Below are 23235 nucleotides of genomic sequence, written 5' to 3' on the forward strand. Positions count from 1 at the left end.
CAAAAAAACCTGACAAGCAAAAAAAAATGTCCATTGTCCAAAAACGAAAATCCTATTTCGGGGGGAGAGGGGTAGATTCAAACTTCAGTACCAACATTTTTCCAAACACCACCATTTTCCCCATTTTAAACTATACTGCAACGTCTCTGTGGAAAGTGGGGGGGGGGGCTAAACCTACGCAGCAATGTCCAATGCCTATACTAAGTCTATAACTTTGGGGAAAAAAGTGGGGGGGGGGGGGGCTCCCCCCCCCCCCCCCCCCGCCCCCGGTTCCGACGCCTATGGTATATATTGATATTTTTTATTCACTGAACGACTATTGTTGGGGCATGCGGAAATATTCAGAATCTTTCAATGAAGACTCAGCCTCATAACCCCCCTCCCCCTATACCGACGCCTATGTACATTAATAAAATGCGATAGCCGATACAGTTCATTAGATTCTCCACCCCATCCCAAAACACGATTTTTTATGGGGGGATCAAATATTTTCAGGTAAGATATCGCTTCTTTTTTTCTGGATGTTCCCCTTCAAAGACAAGATCATAGTCGTAAAAAATCCGGGAAAAAAATTTCCCCGTTCCAGGTTCTATGTTGTTCGCTGATTACTCAACATGGCGGCTCCTCCAGAATCTGCACAAGGTGTGAACAAAGCTTTATCACATGATAATTTTGTTTAAACATAGCGAGTTACGACGAATTTTTAATATCAATAACCTGTTATATTTTGAGAATATCAATTATCCGTTTTTGTGAGGTGCGTGGTAGAACAAGGACACCTTGGTTACGGTGACTGTGCTTCCTTGTGTAGCTGACACATTCATTCATTCTGAAGTTAGCACTCAAAATTTCGGATATGTCCCATTGCTTTCCTGGCAGGCAAAAATTTAGAGTAGTTTGTTTGACATTGACCTTCATATTTAGAATTCTACTCATTCATTCAGTAAAAAGACAGTTGTATTTGTACTGTTGTAACTGTAGTGTAGGAATAATATATGAGTTTATTGTCTTAACCAACTCGGTTCCACGACAGGCATGTACTGATGTAGGCATGTACAGTGTACATGTAGGGGTTTAAGTACTGTAAAGTATATGATGTATAAGCCTACATGTAAATTATATATAAAAAATGATATTTAGATTAAGATATTAAAATGGGTGACATGTTTATGTTTGCAGCCCCATTTCCTATTAGCAGGTCCAGTACAATCTCTTGATTTAGCTATATAGCTTTAAATAGCTATATAGCTTTATTAAGCTATTCAGTATAGCTTAATTTAGCTATTTTACAACAATTTTTTCTTAAAGGTGTAATTTTCTCAGTATGTACAAAAAAGCGCACCTTGGTGCAGTCATTATATACAACTTTGAACTCTTCTTAAAATAATGCTTTTAAAAATCACTCATCAAATTACGTCTCCTTGAGAGACTTTGTACTCAAAGTTTTACAAGTTTTGGGGCTATATAAAGCAATTGATACAGTTACTTCTGCGATGATATCATAATGGAGACCTATTATGTTCAACAAGATAATTGATTTGTAACAGTTCACCACAATGAGAAGCAATCATGCCTCAAGGCAGCCAAGGTAGTGGACAGTTAGTCTAACAATAGAAATTCTCTTTTTGCTTAAAAGTATTCAAAAGCTGCAAAGTTAAAACTATCTTTGATTTTGGTTGTTGTTTAGATAGCCAATAGTACATATATGAAGAGCCAAATACATGCGACTTTTTGTTTATTTTCAGCAAAAAAACAATTTTGTGAAAAAATGTATAGAGATAGCTAAATAAAGCTATTTTGAATAGCTTAATAAAGCTATATAGCTATTTAAAGCTATATAGCTAAATCAAGAGATTGTACTGGACCTGATTAGATGTAGATAGTATCTATTGGCAGAATGTTATTTGCTTTATAGCTTTCCCCTAAAAAAAGTGTATCTTTGTTGAAAATGCTAACAATGCAATTTGATTTTTGAAACCAAAATAGATTAAAGACACCTGTCATTCTCTAAACTAAGTCGTCTTTGTGCTGGCTATCACATAAGACATGCAGTCACCAGCGACTTCCATGATGGTCTATCTTGTGTCATCTCTGGATCTGCCCCCATGACCAGCAAATTAATTTGTTTGCGAAATACTATACCTAACACACAATGTACTTCATAAATAACAATATGATGCTATAGTCATAAAAGTGCATTCAACATTACAGCTCAACACAGTTTAACACACTCCTGTTGAACACATTTATAAATTAATGAATTCAGGAAAGTGAGTTACATTCACCCTGGCTTTAAGTATGTATTGGTAACATAATAGATGTAAATAAATGAAGTATCTTATTGTCTGTCCATGGCACTTCATGAAGTAATTTTTTTAATTTCAGTTCCAAGAAACTTTAAGCTGTTAGATGAACTTGAACAAGGCCAGAAGGGAATAGGAGATGGCAGTATAAGCTGGGGTCTAGATAATGATGATGATATGAGTCTAACATACTGGAATGGAATGATCTTAGGTCCACCAAGGGTAAGCAAAGACCAAGTAGGCATGAAAAAATAAGTTATTTGTACTTGTAGCTACTGCAAGTCATATTAATGTGTCTTCAGTACATGTACATGTATAAGTCTGTTTTAGAATTTTGTTTTCTACAAATTGAAAGAAAAAGTAAAACCGGTAGATGAATCAACTTGACCACATTTGCTCTGTCTGTATACAGAAATAAATATTTTCTGAATTTCAGACACCTTTTGAAAGTAGGATTTATTCCTTAAAGATAGAATGTGGGCCTCAGTATCCAGATCGCCCTCCTTCCGTCAGGTTTGCCACTAGGATTAAAATGACATGTGTTAACGAATCTACCGGAGTAGTAAGTTTTTATCTGGCATATTTTTTAAAATTTTTGTTTTTAATTTTTTTTTGGAAGGCGACTAACGGTTGGTAGGACAATAATTGATTCTTATACAAAATTGATTTGCTGATCTTTTCTGATTTTCATGATTGATTTGATCATTTCAAAACTTTGTAATCAAATGTTGAATTTTTGTATACTAGATATGTGTTTTATAGGTGTTTCCTCACTTGCATGTTTATGGGTTTAAAGCTGAAAAACTGTATTAAATAATTTAAATTCAACTGAATATAGTTTAAAGTAATTAATAATCATTTTAAAAAATATATATACATTTCTCCAACCTTTTTAAGAGTTCCCACAAAGATAATTATACATGTGTACTTTAGAAAAAGGCAAAAATAAGATGCACGATAAGAGTTATTGCCCTTTGCGTATTATTTTTGGCTAATGTGGGGGGTTTTGAGGGCCGAAGGGGTAGGGTATGGGAGGGGGATACCTCCTCCCATTGGGAGGGTCCGGGGGGCCTCCCCTGCAAAATTTTTGAAAAGAATAGTGCAAAATGGTGCATTTTAATGCATTTCATACGTGAAATTATTTCTTTTTCTGTCTTGATAAATTGACTCAAAGTCTTTTAAATATAATATAAAATTCTGTAAAGAAAAAGAAACATTTTTAAAAACATTTTATTTTTCATAAATTTCTTAAAACACAACTGTACATTGCACTAGTAGTGTGTTCAAGATGGCGTCTTTGTTTACCAGTTCGGTCTTTGATTCGTCGTGCGAAACGATGGAATGTTTATTCGGTAAGGACGCTTATGCGCTAAAGAAAATTATTAAAAACGCTTATGCTTAAAAAAAACCCCAAAAAAACGAGAGACCGGGTTTTTTTTTCCGATCCCCCCCTCCCAAACTCCCCTGAATGCGCCATTGTTTTATAAATGTCCTCTATTACCAGCATAATAGATTACAGTACTAAAAGTAAAACTAGGATACGAGTTCTGTGTATGATCACTGATTCTGAGAATTATTTGTAATATATTGATTGCCTCTTCTTTCAGATTGATACAAAAAAACTAGATAGTATGAGAAATTGGAATAGGAACATGTCAATAAAGAATGTACTACAGGATATCCGCCGCCAAATGACACTGAAGGAGAACAGTAAACTGTCTCAGCCCCCCGAAGGAAGTTCATTTTGATTGGACGATTCTTTAAAAACAAACAAAGTGCTAGTATTTTTTTGAACAATTTCACTGGAACATCACAGGGGAAGATTGGTTGGAGAACCTTTCTTGTTTAATGATACACTAGAAAATTTACTATTCTAGGCTGTTAATATGAAATCTGAAGGGTAAATATTCTAATGATCATGTTTAAGTGTGGTACGTTGTGCATTAAGTTTTGATCTAGCGTACCAGAATACCTTAATCGCTTTATATGTAGGCATTTTTGCATTAACAGTGCTGACTATTTCAAGTTTTCAATATTGATATAAGGAAATATTAACTAGTAGTGCTTAAGAAATTTCTTTTTATATGTTTTGCATCCATGTAAATTTGTAATACTATTAGCCCTTCAAAGGGAAGGGGAATTTGATGTGAAAATAGTTTTCGAATGTTACAAGAATCTTTTCTTTGCAAGCTGCATTGTATACCAAGTCATATTTAGAAAATATTAATGATAAGTTCGACTTGTACATATATAATTCAGGGGGTCGACGAAATATTGTAATGTGGCATTCTTATCAGAAGAACAGATTTAGCAGTATTCACATTACAATACATATTTAACGTGATGTGTTAAAAGGAATGAAATTATTGGAGGGCAAGGGCATAGCAATATACTCTATTGCATTTTCTTTTTAAAGTTATGCAAGTAATAAATTATTTTGTAATTAATTTCGGACAATCACAATAACAATTTGAATTTTGCACAAATGATTCTTAAAGATTTATTTTTAGAAAAAACATAACCAAGGCATCAAGCCCAGAATATCTTATTAATGCCATATTTATTTCTTGAATAGTTAAAAAATACAATATTGAAAGACAATTTGAATAAATTACTTTAAAAAATAAGAAAACTTGACACTCTAAAAAAATATTTTTTATGAATGTTACCTCTAGTGTCTGTGTGATTAAAGGTTCTCTCCCTTTTGTAAGCGGGTTACCATTTCATCAGTGGGTGTGGTGGTACCTGATAACGATGCTTTAGTTGTTAACCTTTCATCATTAGATGAATGCTGATGATTGACACATGTATTTGGTTCATTTTGTCCTTACTCTTGAAGTAAATAAACTTATTCACAAAATTTGGTGTGCTATAATTTTTTTTATTGGTTCATCAAAGAACATGGCATGTCAATAGTTCAATATTGCTCTTTTATTGAATGACCCTTGAGAAGTAGAAGGATATTCCAACATGAACATTGGTTTTAGGAAGCATAACACAAAACAAAGATCTATGGGAACTTGATTGATTAATGCATGTTAATGTGCTTTTAAGTTTACAGCTCACCTCTGCTTCCTTGGATAAAGGGAATTATAAATTAAGCAAATGAACTATCTATGTAGCTATGATGAGCTAGAGTCATTCATTCAGAGTTGTGTATCTAAAGGCACCTAAGTCAGGGGTACCATAGAGGGGGCTCTAATAATTAACCTGAAAGTGAATTAATGCTTTGAAATCAGCTCTTTGGTATTAATCAAACATTTACGATGTGCAAAGGTGCCTTTTCAAAAATTTTGAAATATGTGTGGACCTATAGGGTCAGAAGTTCCTGTGAGGGGGGGGGGGGGGTTACTACCAATTACTGCTGAATATTACTGATTAGTTGAAATGCATTTTTTGTTCCCTTCTATGCCTATGGATATTGAATAATCAAACGAAGCAATTGTTATGTGCATATATATATATAGATATAATGAAGTGTTGCCTCTTTCAAAATTGTGAATGCCATGGCCTCTGGTTTAAAACATGAACCAAATTAAATTGTTGGAAAGTTGTTGCATGATGCTCAGGTGATATATAAGGCCCATGGGCCTCTTGTTTTGTTCTCCAGAAAACACCTAATTAAAAAATATTGAAGAAGGCTACATTATTGCATCTACATTGTAACTTGTGATAGCTCGTCTTTCAATTTATTTAGAAAATAATGAGCAAAGTCTGTTTAATTTTTTCATATTTTTTATTTCAAAACATCAACATTAAATAAACATTAAATATAGCCTTTAAAATCTGAGAAATTTGTGGTAATGTACAGCACAATTATTTTAGCACAAATTGAAGGCAATTCAAATTGTTCTTAAACGCTAACATTTTGACATTTTTCACCACTTTTCAATTAAAAAGGCTTTGGCCACTTCTTCCTTCAGTATTCTTTACTAATGAATGCTGCCTTAGTATGAAAGATGAAATTTAACAAGAATTGTTTTATAAATAATATATTGATACAATAGCCTTTGCTTCAAACAAAAACAGAATTGTTTCTTTAAATCCACTATTTGTTTACAAACAGTAACTCATTTAGTAAGCACTTTGTGAATTTACAGATATAGTAAAATTTCTTTGGATACCCAACAAAATTCTAAACAATTCCTTTCAGTTATGATAAATATAAGGATAAAAAAAATGATTTTGTTTACACCCATAGAAATTAAAAATAATAAAATGCACATTTTCAATACTGAATTTTTTTTTTTTTTTTTTTTTGAAGATCACAATTTTTTTAAAGTTTTATAAAAAATGACATTATTTTCAATAAATATTCAAATTTTGAAATCGATAAACTTTGTGGGAACCAATTTTTTTCGTGGATTTACTAAATTTTTACAGGTCAGTGGGGGCATAGTTTTGTGTATTCTTTTGTTAGTCTTGTACCTACAGAAGGAAATAGCACTTTGTAATCATGGATTACATGTATTATGGTACATAGAGGAAAACGTTGATTCCAGGATGAAAGGTACCCACATATTATTCTGTGAAAATTGAGCCATCACAAAATCAAATGATTCCACAGTATTTCCAATTCATCCAAAAACTTCTCTAAACAATTTTTGTATGTTTTCTCAACATATTTGAAGACTTACAAAAAATATGTATTGTGAATTTGCTGTATTATTTGAAGGAATTTATAACATGTACATGTACTTAATGGATTTATCGAATTACTGATATAGCAAAGAAGTTTCAAAGGTCCCTAAAACTTCACTGTAGCTGAGATTCACTGTACATGTATCTCTTCTCATCATTAATAGGATGAACAAACAAAAAAATCAAAGAAAATAAATTTATTAAAACATTAATAACTGACTAAAATCTTTAACAATCAGTTGGCCAGAAATTCTCTTTCCACAGCCTCTGCCATTTCATCATCAACAGAGCCAATAGATTCCGCAAAAGAATCTTGTGTTTCAGATTCAGTATCTGGTGCAAAAGCTGCCACTGTTTTTTCATACTTTTCTAGTTCATTTTCACTCTCTTCATCTCTGTGCTTCTGGGTTTCCTCATTATCAGAGCTACTGTCCCCTGACTTGGAGGACCTGTGCCTCTTTTTCAGGCTCCACCCCCTGGGGAGATCCCCCGACATGCTCTCCTCGCTACTGGAGTTGTCGTCATCCCCACTGCTGAGGACAGACAATCGGATCCTCTCGTTTCGGTCGATGTCATCTTCCTCAGATTCATCTCCATCCTCGTCCATTAAGTCTTCCACTTCCTTGTCCATGCATTCTAGGTCTTCATCTGAGAAGGCTAACATTGGGTTATAGCTGGTGGAGAAACGAGCAGAGGTGATTTTAGCTGCCGATTTCACTTTCAGGTCTTCCACCTCTTCATCTTTTTCCACCTTTTCTGATGCCTCCATTTCTTCTTGGGGAGGAATTTTGTCACCATCATCATTCCTCCTAGACCGTTTTCCTGAGTCTGATTCCTCTTCATTTTTGCGTTTTCTATTGAGCCGTGATGGATCAGGACTTTCACAGTAAGCATTTCCAGAAGTGGAGTCATTAAGTGGATAAAGTCTTTCATCCACATGCTGCATTCTTTCTGCACATGCCCACAGCCATTGAGGATTCACTAATTTCACATATTTGTGTTTCTGGGCCATTTTGACCTTAACAGTTCCAAGTCTAGCTGCCACTACATGAGTTGTGTAGTCAGATTTATTTGAACCATCTTTTGCTCTAGGAATGAAGTCCGTGTGAACATTTGCACCAAGCATTTTAGCCACATGGTAGGCCCTACTCTTCTCTAATGGAACACTCATAGGAAAAACACCACTAAATAGAATATTTTTTCCTTTAAGCACTTTTCTTTTCACATAAGGTAGGATGTTTTTCATATCAGGTTTTTCTGCATTCTCTCCCTTTAATTTGAGCTGATCATACATATCGTAAAATGCCTTATGAACGGTGGTCAGGATTTCTTCTAAGTACAATAAATAGTCATCATCATCGTCCCATTCAATTTCCACATCCTCTGTCTTCACATCTTCCTTCTCTCTGTCCTCTTTCTTTTCTTCAGTTTCCTCTACTTTTCCATTCTTTTCACTATCTGACTTTTCTGTATCACATGAAACTGCTTTTGCAGCTTCTGAATTTGATTGAACAGTCTTTTCACAATCCATACTTTCATCCTTATTTTTTACAGAATCCTCTTCTTTTCCATTGTCTTGAGCTTTATTTGTTTCTTTTGCACTTTCAACATCATCTTTATTCTCTTTCTTTGTGTTATCATCAGAGGATTTTTTCTCAATGTCTTTTTCACACTTCCTATCAGTTTTTTCTGAGTCGGTTTTAGCTGCCTCACCATTTTCTGTCCCTACATTTTTCTCTCCTCCTTCCTCTTCAGTTTCTCCCCCCTTATCTCCCTCTTTCTCACCATTGTCCTCTTTGCTGTTGGATCTGGAGATGACATGTACTTTGTGAGTTAGTGGGTCTTTATCGTGTTCCTTTTTCTCCAGTCCTGGTGGAGCGTTGATGTCTGCGGTGCCTTGGAAGAAGCGGTAGGGCTTCACATGGATTAAGTTTGGGGAGTAATTCCATACGTCCTCTCTATCATCAATAATGCACACCATGGAATCCCCACAGGGAAAGAGAGCTCTAAGTAATGAAGATAAGATTAAATTACTAAGAGGGAAACCATTTCATATCTGAGAGAAAAAATTATTTCATTCATTTCTCTCGTGTTACTAATGGTAAAATAAAGGGCCATAATTCTGTTTTCAGATTAAATCTATAACTTGGGAAAACTTTTGATTTGAGTGCCAAATTATTTCTATGGAATCTACCTTACTGTTTCATACAATTTTGAGCAATTAATATCCTGGGCATAGTAAATTATCTTGATTTTCATTACAACTTATCAGCATATAAGAAAATTTTAAATTTTATCTCTTACTTTAAGTTTGCCATTTTGGAATTCTGATTGAAGCATTCATCCCTGGAGAGAATTCTGTGTGAGAAGTATTTCCCATCTGGGTCTAAGAATTTGGCAATGATGTGAGCATACATGCGAGATCCAAATGTACAGATGTGTAGTTCATACAGCTTAGAGATATTCTCCAGGAACTTGTCTGCCATTGGACGAATACGAGTGTGATACCACGGCATCATGTTTCCATGAGAAAGTTGAAAGTGATACACCCCCTACAAATAATCAATTTATACTTAAAGAATCAAAATATTCATGCATATGTTTTAACCAATTAATTTTAAGAAGGTTTTGGCATAAATCAAATATTCATTTTATGTACCAGGTACACATTTTGAACATTTGCAAGCACACTGCTATTAAATTAATCAACTTCAATTACTTAATATTGGTTCGAACTTAAATTAACTGATAAATTAATGCTCCTTCAAATGAAAGTAAAAGTTTGAGAATTTTCTAACCTTAAGGTTGGGAGGAATGTTGTCATTGGTGGTGTGAATCAAAGTTTGATCAAGATCCACCAGTAACACGAGTTTTCTTGTTCTCAGCAGTCTCTCTTCATCCATCTTCCCAAGTTCCATTGCTTGCTGTGAAAACAAGACAAATCTCAAGAATTCAAAAAGTCAATGTAAATCTGTAGAGGAGAGAATCTTTAAATTGGATGAAAGGAATCATCATCAGATTCTAGTCAATGATACATTTGATTTTTCCATCTTTCAAATACAAAATATGCTTAATGTATTATAAACAAATCTGCCTTGCAGACTTCAAATTCTTTAAAATAATTATAAATACCTTACATTTTTACGAACCTTGACTCAGATCAACTCCTTTCAACATGTATTATAGTTAATTCATTAAATCAGAGTACATTACAACTTTGAATTTTTAAGAGGAATTGTTAAGAATGTTGATGGAATCTTAAAAATCATCGCTTCATACTTTAATTCACTATAATGTGTCTCTACTAAATTTCATGTATTTGAGATATTTCATGTACAATAAAAAGACTTCAAATTGTGTGAAGACTACTAGAGTAAAAACAATTATACTGTATATTATTACTGATTTACCTTCTCGCTCACTATGAGCTCTGGAATATTGTGTACCATGGCAACCGATGCACTGACTGGTTCTTTCCTGTTACCAGCAATGCCTGCCTCCCTGCAAAATGTATAACATAAAATGAAAGCCTTAAAAATCTTGAACAATACTTTTCTTCAATATTTTTCAATATGTCAAAATACCTTTTGCAGCATTTTCATGATAATTTAAGCATAAATAATTCATTTTGTAAACAGTGAAGCTGTAGAATGGGAAGGATACAAAAGCTAATATTTACTGTCTTAAATCAGCTCCACAGTCTGCACACATATCCTTCATCACAGTGGGATGTGTACAAGACTCCATCTTTACCAGGCCTTCACTGAAATTTAAATGTCATTACAATTACAGTAACAGATTAACAACTGATGAACATGAAGCATATTTGTTACTTAACAATCCCGTTAGATAAGCTTCACATCAAATCAATAGAAAAAAGCTTTTTTACCGCATCGTCAACTAAAAAATCATAAGCCTTCTTATCACTGCCAGCCTCTTTTGAATTAGTACCTTCCAGGAATAAACTCTTGTTTCATTTCCAAAACAGTGCCCACCATGTTTGATTTCAGCTTAAGATTTTTGGCATCTTCCGTGTCATACAGACAAAGTAAGGCTCCTTTCCCAACCTTTGATCCAAGTTTTACTCTCCATTTTGTTACTTTGATGGGCTTATTTTCAGTTGGTTTAATCCAGGAGATAGTTCCCCTCTCCCCAGACTCCATCTTGAAATCCGCGGGAACTATGTTTCACGAATATCAAGCCCGATCTTTATCAAGTGTCGAAAACTAGCTTTAATTTTTAACCTCTAGTAACTAAGTTTATGTATTGCAAATATCGATGTATGTGCTCTTGATTTGCCCCACAAACCTTAACATATTATTTTAGTTATTTATTTCTTAAAAGAAAAACAAGTAACGTCAGGTGTCTATGATTTACGCTTGTTAATTAGAGAATCATACTGCCGCTGACCTAAATTATTTTATGATTCTTGAATTAAAAAAAAAGAGCTTACGATTTAATTGGGATCCACCCCTCCCTTTTGACTAAAAATATATACATTCTCCCGGCATCAAGAATATTTTTTAGTGTTGTTGTTACATATGTTCCCCGACCCTTAATTCCACCCTTTTTCTTTCAAGTCTTGATCCGCCACTGCCTTTATACCGGTCTTTGTTGAAGATTCAGTGTTTGGCTAGTGCACAGGATTGAACACACGTGAATAATTTTTTTTTATTCTTTTCAAATAGCGTTTATTAATTTAAAGAATGTTATTTACTAGAAAGGAATGCTAACATATGCACACAAATAATGAGTCTTTGTTTTCGAACACAAGCCACGTGCGTTACTTTATTGATTTCTGATTCACAGTTGGACTGCGTGTGTAGATTTTTCTCCCCGGAGATGCCGGAGGAAGTCAGAGAATGATGGAATGGTCAAGACATTGAGACATGGCGTGGATCGGTGAGGCTTCATTAGTATTGTATACTTAGCTTTTATTTATTCCTAATCAAGACAAAAAAAATAATCGTTTTCTTGTCAAATCCAAAACATAGTTATTTTTATTATCAGAAATAATTCATTAATATTCCAGTGATACTGAAGTGAGTGATAAATTGTATATTTATACACACTAATGGAAATCTGTTTAGCATGACCAGGGAAATAGATAAGTGCATATGATCAAAGTAGCTGCGTGTTACCTGTGTGTGTCTGTCGTATTACGTACAATCGTACGATTCTACCTTCCACATGCTGATTCAGCTATTTTTTATGCCCATTAATATTGTCATTAATGGAAACATGTGATCTTTATATATATATTATTTACAGTAGTGAAAAAAAAAACAAAGAAACTCAAGACATTATATTTTTTTTTAAACGGATGCATTAATTGTTATATAACAAATAAAACAGCGGACCTTAATTTACAGAAAATTAATAATGAAAATATCCTTATATTAGATTTTACGAGGAATTAATTAACGTGTACCTTAATTTGCAAAATACATTTCTTAAATTAAAAATAGGGGAAGGAAAATGCGTTTCTTTCGACTTATAAATGCAGATCGATATGTTTACTTTTTTTAAGTGATAGGTCAGAGTGTTTGTGTGTCAGTAATTTTCCCTCACAGTAGCCTTGACCCCTTTAAACTTCGCAGCTAAGTTCCATGCATCAAATTGAATTTCATGAATATTCATCAAACTTGATTTTTTTATGTCAATATTTTTCAACAAAAAATGTTATTTTCCTCCTAGATATTTTTATCTTTTGATAACTGGATGCCAAAAAATTAATTGATAAGCTTGGGATTTTTTTTTTAAATTTTACTATAGTACTTAGTAAGTATATTTTACACATATAACAAAGAAACAATATTGGGCAAATATATAGTCACGTGATAGGTTCCAGTCTCCTAGGTATGTATATAAGTGAGACCTGAAACATCATTTTGTGACATGAATATATATTTCAAACATGCCTGTCTTAAATGGTAAGTGCAATTCAAGATTTGTAATTATGAGATGGAGCAAAATATGTACATGTTATTAAACTAAAATTGATTATTAATGCAATAAGTTGCACTACCTTCCAAAATTATTAATATTTTTTCTTTGTTTTATTATGAAATTCTTTCAAAATTATTTATAAAATCGCTTTTGAATACCACAGATGCATTAATGTTATCAATTTAAATATTAAATATTCAAATGCGGCATAGTTATGTGTCGGGCGATACTGACTTCAGTGCAAACGGACCTTGAATATACAGTATAATAAAAATCATTGTGTCATTTAAACCTTCACTGAAAGGCTATCAATCTTCTTGTGGACACTGGTGTCGAGTCGGTCTGGTAAGCACAATTACGAATTAAAATTAGTTTTTTTATGGTCTACTTAATATATTTTTTAATTCATTGCACATGTATAGCCGTATTAATTGATAAATATTCAACAGTTATCTACGTAGAAAAAAAGAACGTAGCTCAAACCATTTCCTATACATGTTTGTATTTCCGTAGCTTGAAAATAAAGTATGCTATTTTTATTATGTCTTCTTCATATTTAAATCAGCAAAACATGCATGCTGTATATACTTTACAGTATTCGGCGGGAGGGGGGGGGGGTGAGGATGGGTTATGTTTTAGAACTTGAAATTGGATTCTCTTTGTATTCTTCTTCTAATGTCGGAATTTACCACTACCATGACTACGGAGACATGTAATCTTCATATTTTGTCATTTCCCTTGAGGTTTTTCTATCCCCCCTTTTTTTTAAATAAAGTTTGACGATAATCTTAGATTTATCTATTCACAAAATGTCTGAATTTGAAGAAGACACCATGCCATATACCTCTTTCCGCATTTTTCACAAACCCAAATTAAAGTAAATGATTAAAACTTATTTTTAAGAATTAAGAAAATAAAATGTTTGTCGTTTGATAAATCTTTTGATTGCGTTATCAAAAAAGTGTCAGTTTTTAAACTTCATGAAATTTTCAACAATGGAAGACATTCAGGACCCTCGAATTCTTATATATATTTGATGATCTTTAAGGCCGGTTTACACTATGCATCTTGACACATGCATCTAAACTCATGCTTCAATTTTGTCTCATGCATTAGAGCCATTTTATATTTTCATTCCAGAGGTTCGGACTGCTATGATGGAGTTCTGGCAAGATCATTCTAAGGACGGGTCTATCGAAGAGATGATGCTAGACAACAATGCCGCTACCATGACAGAGGAGGAACTTCCGGAAATTCTGTCCTACATCCCAAACGTTTCCGGAAAAGATGTAGTGGAACTGGGAGCCGGAATTGGGTAAGTAAATATTTTATATTCTTTATAGTGTATATTGTTTTTACTTTTAATTGTTTCAATAACATTTTAGGAAGATATTGATGAGTTGTATATATATAATTTAAAGAAAAAAGTAGGTTCCAAGTTAATAAAGGTGAACTGATAGCAACTTTACAATTCAGAATGCGATGGCAGACCCGTAAGGGATTGGAAGGGGACACACATTCGATCCTTTATTTCTGTTTTTAGCTGTTTTTTTTTTAATGTGATAAAATATTCATTTAAAGGCTGTCCCCCCCTCCCCAATTTTCGTTGCAATGAAAAGGAGCTCTCCTTCTGGCCGTTATTAATCTACTGATGTAAGAGCATACAATTTTAACATCCCTCCTTACACACTCTCCCACCCAGATTAAGAATTCGGAGTTATTCCTTTTGGGGGGAGGGGGGTGTCTTCAAGCCTAAGATTAATAAACGATATCACTTGTCTGGATAGGTCACTGCATGATCTACCCACTTACCTACATGTTGATCAAGTTTTATCATCAGTAACTAGGACTAGTGGTCAGTTAGGTCGTGATCTGAGGTTGATGAACTGGGACAGTTTGAAGTACACGGCATGCAGTTGCGGTGACTAATTTAAAATACGCATTCAAAAAGATAAAAATTTGGTGTACTTGAACTTAAGGTTATGCTAGACTTTCATTATCTCTTAACATTACTTTTTCGTTAAGTAGGCAAAATCTGGGCAACTTTCTTTCATAATGTATAGTTTTGTAATTTTCTTCAGCATATTTTAAAAAGCGCATGTGGTTGGTAAATGTACACTTGCTTCTTGCAGGCGATTTACGAAGGAGTTGGCCAAGGATGCGAAATCTGTTTTAGCGGTTGATTTTGTAGACAAATTCATTGACAAAAACAAACAAGAGACTGCCAAATTTGGGAATGTTCAACATAAATGTGTTGATGTTACAAAATTACAGCTCCCAAAAGAGAGGTATGAAGAGAACCTTACCAAATAGAAAGAACAAAATGAAAAGAATCGATTAAAATAATTTTGAAAAAAATAATCAAAGTACTCGTATCTACTTTGAGTAAATCATCACGTATTCTTGTATATAGAAATATTGTATTTCAGCACCGATTTTGTTTTCTCCAACTGGTTATTAATGTATCTACAAGATGAGGAAGTGAAGAATTTAATCAAAGAAACACTTTCCTGGCTTCGAGAGGACGGATACCTTTTCTGCCGAGAATCATGTTATCATCAATCAGGTATTGTAAATTGTAATGTCTATATATCCATGTTACATGTATTATAGCCATTTTTGGCGAGAATTAGTATTTTACATGTTAGAAATTTGGTATATTCTGTTGTTTTAGGGAACAAAGACAGGAAAGCAAATCCAACAAAATATCGAGAGCCAGGAATGTACGAGGCTCTGTTCACTTCTTTAGAAATTCCAACAGAAAACAACGAGGAGGTGTATGGATACGACTTGGTGCTACAGAAATCAGTAGATGCATACTACAAGGTTCCTCTCTAACTCCGCCATCATTACTGTTAATCGGAAATGCAAAGAGGATGACAGATTTTCGTTGTCTTCAAAAGAGCCGATCTGAGCAGCTTGATTAATATCTTAGTGTATCTTTTTTAGCTAAAGAACAATAAAAACCAAATAGTTTGGTTATTGCAAAAAGTGCGACGAACAAAGAGCAGTAACCACGGTTACCGGACCTTCCAAGAATTTCTGGACGAGAAGCAGTATTCAGTGAATGGAATCCTCAGATACGAGAAAATCTTTGGGAGGACTTTTGTCAGTACTGGAGGGTTGGATACCACAAAGGTACTATGTCATTCATAAGAGATTTGAACTACAGAAATACATACAATATGTGCTCTATATTTCTTCTTAATTTAAAAAAATTGGTTGATAATTGACTTTTTAAAAAATAAATTGCAGGAATTTGTGGATAGATTGAACCTCAAGAAAGGGGAAGTAGTTTTGGACATTGGTTGTGGAATCGGTGGAAGTGCATTCTACATGGTCAAAGTAAATATCAAGTCTTCAGGTTTACTTTAAAAATAAAAAAGTTCCCATGATGTCTTTTGTTTCTTTTTAATGTCTCGTGGTGTACGATGCCATTTCATTGCAATTTCACATCTGATCAAATAATAATTGGAAGAACAACTTTTATATAGGAGTTTGGCGTAAAGGTCGTAGCGATAGATCTGTCCTCTAACATGATCAAGATCGGTATGGAAAGGGCGGAAGAAATGGGAGTCTCGCTACTTGATGTAAGTGATGCAAATAAATGCTGAGAAAATTCTACTATTATAAGATGCGTGTTTCAGACATTTTATATTAACCATGTTTAATTTTTTTTAATAGGTGCAGTTTGAGGTAGCGGACGCTACAAAGAGGATATACCCCGACAATTATTTTGATGTCGTGTACAGTCGTGACACCATTCTTCATATAAAAGACAAACTCGACCTATTTAAAAGATTCTACGTAAGTTATTAATCATATCTCGAATCAATTATATACCTACATGTACATGTATTACTAAAAAAATACCACGTTGTTGTTTTTATAATATTTTAATTTTTAAAGAATGAAAAGGGAGTATAGATAAAACGAAATTCTTATATTCTAGTTGTTTGCACAATATGTCCAATTATATTTTACATTTAGTAGAAAGAAAATGTTTAGTGTATCATGGAATAATAATATACATGCATGAGTATGTTGAAATTTTAACACTATACTCCATACCCCAGTACATTTTCATTATCTCCTTTTTTTATCTTTAAAAATCAATAAAAATAATTGTAAATGTAAAGATTGATCTTAAAATAAAACTTTAAAGTCATATTTTATTGAAAATCAATAGCAATGAGTACAATCATGTGGTGAAAGAAAATCAGTATAGATTAAGTAAAAACAAGAGGCCCATGGGCCACATCGCTCACCTGAGCACTGTGGCTAGGAAAAAGTAGAATTGGTTTATTATTGAAAAGTTTAAATCCAAAAGTAGTCCCATGACCAATTATGGCTTTGTTATTCTTGAGAAGAAGATTTTAAAAGAATTTTACTATATTATATTTCTATGTAAAAATTTGGTCGGCCACTGTGGCCCCGCCCTAGCCCAGGGGGTCATGATTTGAAAAAATTGAGTCTACACTACCTCAGGATGCTTCCATATAAATATGAACAATTATGGCTTTGCTATTCTTGAGAAGAAGATTTTTAAAGAATTTTACTATATATTTCTGTAAAACTTTGGTCGGCATTTTGTCCCTACCCTACCCCAGGGGATGATAATTTGAACAAACTTGAATCTACACTACCTGAGGATGCTTCCATATAAATATCATCAATTATGGCTTTGTTATTCTTGAGAAGAAGATTTTTAAAGAATTTTACTATATTATATTTCTATGTAAAACTTTGGTCGGCCATTGTGGCCCCGCCCTACCCCTGGGAGTCATGATTTGAAGAAACTTGAATCTACACTACCTGAGGATGCTTCCATATAAATATGAACAATTATGGCTTTGCTATTCTTCAGAAGAAGATTTTTAAAGAATTTTACGATATATTTCTATGTAAAACTTTGGTCGGCCATTTTGGCCCCGCGCTACCCCCGGGGTTCATGATTTGAACAAACTTGAATCTACACTACCTGAGGATGTTTCCACATAAGTTTCATCTTTCCTGGCAAAGTGGTTCTTGAGAAGAAGATTTTTAAAACATACCACCAAATTTTCATTAATTCCCAATTATCTCCCCTTGAATGAGGGTGTGGCCCTTCACTTGAACAAACTTGAATCCCCTTTATCCAAGGATGCTTTGTGGCTTTTTTGGTTGAAATTGACCCAGTAGTTCTTGAGAAGAAGTCAAAAATGTGAAAAGTTTACAGACGGACAGACAGACAGACAGACTGACAGACGGACAACGGACAAAATGTGATCAGAAAATGTGATCTAAAAACGTATCCTACAGTAACTTGAATCCCACTTAATTCTTATGTTTGACGATGGTAAATGATAAAATTGACTCTTAATGTGGAACAAATAAGGTACATGTATGTAGAGTTTTTATTTTATGAAAGATAATAATAGTAAGTTGTAATTGAGGTTTTCTCTCCTTTTTAGAGATGTCTAAAACCCGGCGGACGACTTTTGATCTCGGACTATGCCTGCAGTCCTGACGAACACTCTGAACAATTCAAGGCTTACGTCAAACAGCGAGGGTACAACCTACTGTCTCCAGAACAGTATGGGAAGGTAATTAGAATTACTTTATTTTAACTGTCAATTTTAACATATGACCTATTGAATAATAAGCAGAAAGGTTACTTCATTTTTTATATTTTTATACATAACGAAAATGTCTATGATGGACAGTGTTGTATAAAATGGCGGTTGTATCTGTTTCAGGTTTTAGAGGAAGCAGGATTCGTTAATGTCGAAGCAGATGACAGGACAGACCTGTTTGTTAAATCATTGGAAAAGGAACTAGTCAATACTGAAAAAATAAAAGACGAGTTTGTTGGGGTAAATCTTCAAAACATGTCATAAAATTCTATGTCCAACATTATTGATCAAAGTACAATTCTTCTTCTAGAGGGAGTAAACATTTGATATTTTCTTTTCTTTTTAGGAATTTTCTCTCAAGGATTATAATGACATTGTTGGAGGTTGGAAGGACAAGTTACAGAGAACGGCGGCCGGGGATCAGAGATGGGGGGTTTTCTACGCAGAAAAGCCCGCCCATTGAGAGTGTTCGATTGATTCTGACATTTTTTTTAACTTTAGAAGTTTTTTAAAGAAACACTACAGGATAAGTGTTCGATTGATTCCAACGTTTTAAAAATGCTTACGAATACCAGATTTGAACTTTTTTAAAGAAACACTCCAGAATATGGGGTTTGTTTTTGGATTGGTTGTGCCAAATATTCCAACATTTCTAGCATCACTTAGTGGTGAATAATGCAATGTTGATTTGTTGCATCCCACATTGTAAACGGATTCAAAAAATTCCGAATATTTTGACATGTATACAGCATGGTATATGCTAAAAGCTATGTTTTGTTTATTGTTTTCATTAAAAAAGGCAATAGATTTACCTTTGTTGCATTGTTGTGTGTTTATCGCAATTGCAAATATTTGCAATATGCAATATGTTTACATTATTGGTACATGTTACATAAAAATGAAATTATTAAATGACGTTTCATTATTTTTTTAAGGTATACGTGTTTGAATAGCAGTTAACAAAAACAAGTTTAAAATGTTGTTTCCAAATGAATTATTGTGCGTTACGACTTTGTAAAATGCAATCATGCATAGAATCAAATGAGCATCAAATAGATAAGCGGACGGATACAATGAAATAACAAGTATATTCGAATTCAATAAAAACAGAAGAAAAAAAAGAGATTATATGCATTAAGGATATCCGAACCTCAGCTAGGAACAATAACTCTAAAATTTATTATTATTATTTTTAAAACGTTTCAAAATGAAGCTTGAACTTGAAATAATTTCATGAAACAATTTTCATTTTATGCATCTCAATACGATTCAAAGTTCTTTGAAGTCTAGGAAGTGATATTATTAAAAGTTGATATTCATACCCCACAAAAGTATAAAAATAAAATTCGTACTCTATCGGGTAAGCATTGGTTGAGGTTACAGATGTATTTTTGCCAAGAAAAAAAACATTGTATTTTTTTCACAAGAAGAAAATGCATAAGCATACTTTTATTTTATCTGGATAACTATAATTGTTAAAGATTTCACGTAGTAAGATTCTCAATCATTAAAAAAAAAAGATTGGCCTGGTAAAAGATCTAAACACTTTAGATATTCTTTTCACAAAAATCAACACATGAAACCGACAGATATTTTGAATGTCAAATCCCCCCCCCCCCCCCCCCCCCTGTTTTTTGACATTTAAAAAGGCTACAATAGATGTTAGTACATCGTACATTCTAATCTTATTTACTATCAGTAAATTGCACTACCCATATTGACCACAATTTTGTCCAAAAAAATTCCACGATGTAAGTTATCACTTGTCCTTGATCTGCAGTTTATCATAAGTGTTAATTATGTCGTTTTTTCATATATGCTAGTATGCATGTAGATAAGTACTACTTGTATCTTGATATTTTAATTTTGTTCTCCGGGAATCTTTTCTCAAATCAAAATGTCCAGGCCAGAGCGGATCCATTTCATAACGGAGGGGGGGGGGGGAAGGGGGGGTCCGCCTTTAATGCATGCATGGTAAATATATGTAAAACGTTACAGAAAAGATTATTCTCTTGAGGTAATACTTCAATCTTTAATAATAATAATTTCCTTATTTATGTACAATATTTACATGTGCAGTTAAATATCAAAATAATTTTGAATATCTAAATAATTTAAACGTAACCTTTCACCGTTAATTTAAAAACCCTCCCATCAAAATGCATTTAAAAATTTTGCTGGAAAAGTTGGAACTTATAAATCAACCTTTGTTTCGAGGTAAGGAGGTTATTACCTCTTTTTTCTCCCCCTTTTCAAAACCTAGACCAAGCGCCTTCAATTTCTGCAGAAAAAAAATGTATTTTTATTCGCATTTACCCACTGGATATCAGATTTTTTTGTAGTGCGTTTGTATAGATTGTCTAGAAGAATCTCTTACACAAGAACAAGAGGAACTTCGACACTGATTTGGCAGTTAGTGTAAATTAAAACATATTTTCATATTTCTTAATTACTGCATGGTATAAAAATGTCGAGAAAATGATATCGTGTCTTTGTCATCAACATCGCTATTGAATGCATGGATGCTAATTGACGAACATGAATGGAAAATTTAGGTGTATATTTGAACTGATAACATTGTATGTTGAAAAGATAAAGCAAGTTCATGATGCCCCTGCACATGCCTAGCTTACGTGGCTGGGATAAACCAATACACATGCACAGTCAATTTATAACGGATTTTAAAATCCATTGTCCATAGTCTATTCTCAGTGATATATATTTTTTAGCGAAATAGAAAATTATTAATATTCCAAAGAAAATTTAACTGAATCGAAAAACACCGTTTTTTTTAAAGTGTATGCCCCCAGTGATTCAGGCCCATATAGTCCGTATGCCTGTCTTCTTGTCCGCAAAATGTTTACCTTCAATTGGTTATTCTTTAATTCCCGTAATCGAAGTTTCAGGAGTATTTTGTATACATTGCGGTTTAGGTTTACCCCCCCCCCCTTCTTTCCATAGACACGTTGCAGTATAGTTAGAAAATAAAGAAAGAAAGTGGTGGTGTTTGGAAAAAAATTTGGTACTGAAAGAAGTCCACCCCCCCCCCCCCCCCCCCCCCCCCTTCACCACGAAATAGGGTCTTCATGTTTGGGCAATGAACATATTCCCTTTTTCTATTTTTGCTTGTCAGGTATTTTTGAAGGTCTAAAAAAATTTTACAATTAGCCCTCCCCCCAAAACTTTCAATTTGCTTCCGACGCCAATGATGTGTACGTATTCCTTTTGTCGAGGTCTTTCCTTGGGTACCAAGATATTTAATCTCTTGACCCTGGAGTTCGACTCACTTTTACAAAAAAATACCAAACTTTAATCTAGGTCACTTGATCTCTTGACCTTGAAGTTTGATCTATTTAAAAAAAAACAATATTTAATCTTGGATAATCATAACTTCCAAGCGGTTATAGCCAAGGTTTTTCTATTTCACAAGTGAATTCCACGTACCCAGACCTTTTTTGGGGTGCCAACGTTTTTTTTTTCTTTCGATCTCAACCTTTGAAACTGACCTACTTTAAAATATAACCTTGGCATAACTTTAGAACGGTGGGTGCTAGGACTTTCAAATATCACTCATGTGCATTCCTATATGAATAGACCTTTTTTTCATTTAAATTTAGGCTTTCACATTTTTCAAGTGTATTCCTTGTGTCAAGACTTTTCTTTGCCAGTTTGGGGACTTATACCGGAATATATTTGACCTCATGACCTTGACTTTGGTTTTCATTTAAAAAAATATTTAACCTTTTCTCTAATTTTGAACGGTTACACCGATGGTTTTCATATTTCACTCATGCATTCCGTGTGACATGTTTTGTAGTTTTGTTTTCGATATTCCCTTCCTTTGGTACCATTTGTTGACCTGGTGACAATGACCATGGAGACTGGCCTATTTTTTGAAAAAAAACTTTAACCTTGACCATTCTATGGGTATCAACATTTTTGAACTCTTATACTTGACCTTAGCTGTCATACAGGGGCATCCGTTTTTCACAAACTTTTTTTGTAGAACAACGTAGTGGTTTTTTTTCTCTATACAAAAACAAGCAAAAAACATGAGATTTTTTTCTTTGCCCTCAGTACAAAGTTCTATCTTCTCCATGGCTGGTCACCATTTAAGGCTGGAAGAAAAAAATCCAAATTTTTTGAAAGCATTTTTAATATACCTCAATAATTTAAAATTCTTTTGCTCAGCATAAAATTTTTTTAATCTTGCCTACATATAAATTTTTTTTTAAATTTCTGAATTGAGGTTGGTTTAGATTAGACAGGGGCAATGAAAAGGATAAGAACATAGAAGAGAACTACACATGCATACGGTAAAACTCGTGCATTCGGCCACCACCGGTACCAAATAACTGGCTGGAGTAGACATTCCGAATCAAACAACATTTTCAATAATTGAAATTACTGAAAGTGAATCTTAAAGTTGACATCGTTTTAGGCAAGATTTCGGAATACAGAACATCCTGGCTATACAAGTTTCAATATATCTGTACATACTTTAAATTTTAAAAAAAAGTTCTTTTTAATTTTTTTTAGTTAGTTTAAGCACTGTGCCACATATACATTAATAATCAATGTTCATTGATGAATGACATAGATAAATTATTGTCATCAAACATTTACAAATTGGACATCCATTTTTGTACACATTGCCCCTGGGACGATGGTGGACAACCTGTAATGATAATATAAGACATCAAAAGTAAGACATCAAAAGTAAAGTA

The 23235-nt window shown here is 33.6% G+C and overlaps 3 protein-coding genes across 5 annotated transcripts; 2 read left to right on the forward strand and 1 right to left on the reverse strand.

Moving 5' to 3' along the window:
* The first annotated feature begins 544 nt into the window (after positions 1-544).
* LOC134277668 (ubiquitin-conjugating enzyme E2 variant 2-like) lies at positions 545-5163 on the forward strand. Its single transcript, XM_062759992.1, has 4 exons — positions 545-642; positions 2386-2525; positions 2740-2865; positions 3911-5163. The coding sequence occupies exons 1-4, from the start codon at positions 615-617 to the stop codon at positions 4049-4051; spliced, it is 435 nt and encodes a 144-aa protein (XP_062615976.1). The 5' UTR covers positions 545-614; the 3' UTR covers positions 4052-5163.
* A 1963-nt stretch (positions 5164-7126) lies between these two features.
* LOC134277669 (RNA polymerase II subunit A C-terminal domain phosphatase-like) lies at positions 7127-11136 on the reverse strand. The gene is made up of 6 exons (XM_062759993.1): positions 10896-11136; positions 10624-10707; positions 10355-10445; positions 9743-9868; positions 9249-9496; positions 7127-8950 (listed from the first exon to the last, which is right to left on the reverse strand). Exons 1-6 carry the CDS (start codon positions 11105-11107, stop codon positions 7180-7182), a joined length of 2532 nt encoding a protein of 843 aa, XP_062615977.1. The 5' UTR covers positions 11108-11136; the 3' UTR covers positions 7127-7179.
* Positions 11137-11738: 602 nt separating this feature from the next.
* LOC134277670 (uncharacterized) lies at positions 11739-19418 on the forward strand. Of its 3 annotated transcripts, none has more exons than XM_062759995.1 (12): positions 11739-11846; positions 14034-14208; positions 15026-15181; positions 15323-15459; positions 15568-15719; positions 15843-16031; positions 16149-16238; positions 16388-16483; positions 16578-16700; positions 18347-18478; positions 18632-18748; positions 18855-19418. In XM_062759995.1, the coding sequence occupies exons 1-12, from the start codon at positions 11834-11836 to the stop codon at positions 18969-18971; spliced, it is 1497 nt and encodes a 498-aa protein (XP_062615979.1). In that variant the 5' UTR covers positions 11739-11833; the 3' UTR covers positions 18972-19418. The 3 variants fall into 3 exon arrangements, with proteins under 3 accessions (XP_062615979.1, XP_062615978.1, XP_062615980.1); XM_062759994.1 differs by lacking the exon at positions 11739-11846 and adding an exon at positions 12848-12877; XM_062759996.1 differs by lacking the exon at positions 11739-11846 and adding an exon at positions 13110-13238.
* The last annotated feature ends 3817 nt before the right edge of the window (positions 19419-23235 follow it).

The sequence above is a fragment of the Saccostrea cucullata genome, unplaced genomic scaffold, assembly GCF_032062105.1.
Source record: "Saccostrea cucullata isolate Sc308-1 unplaced genomic scaffold, CSIRO_AGI_Scuc_v1 ctg1289, whole genome shotgun sequence".
NCBI lineage: Eukaryota > Metazoa > Mollusca > Bivalvia > Ostreida > Ostreidae > Saccostrea > Saccostrea cuccullata.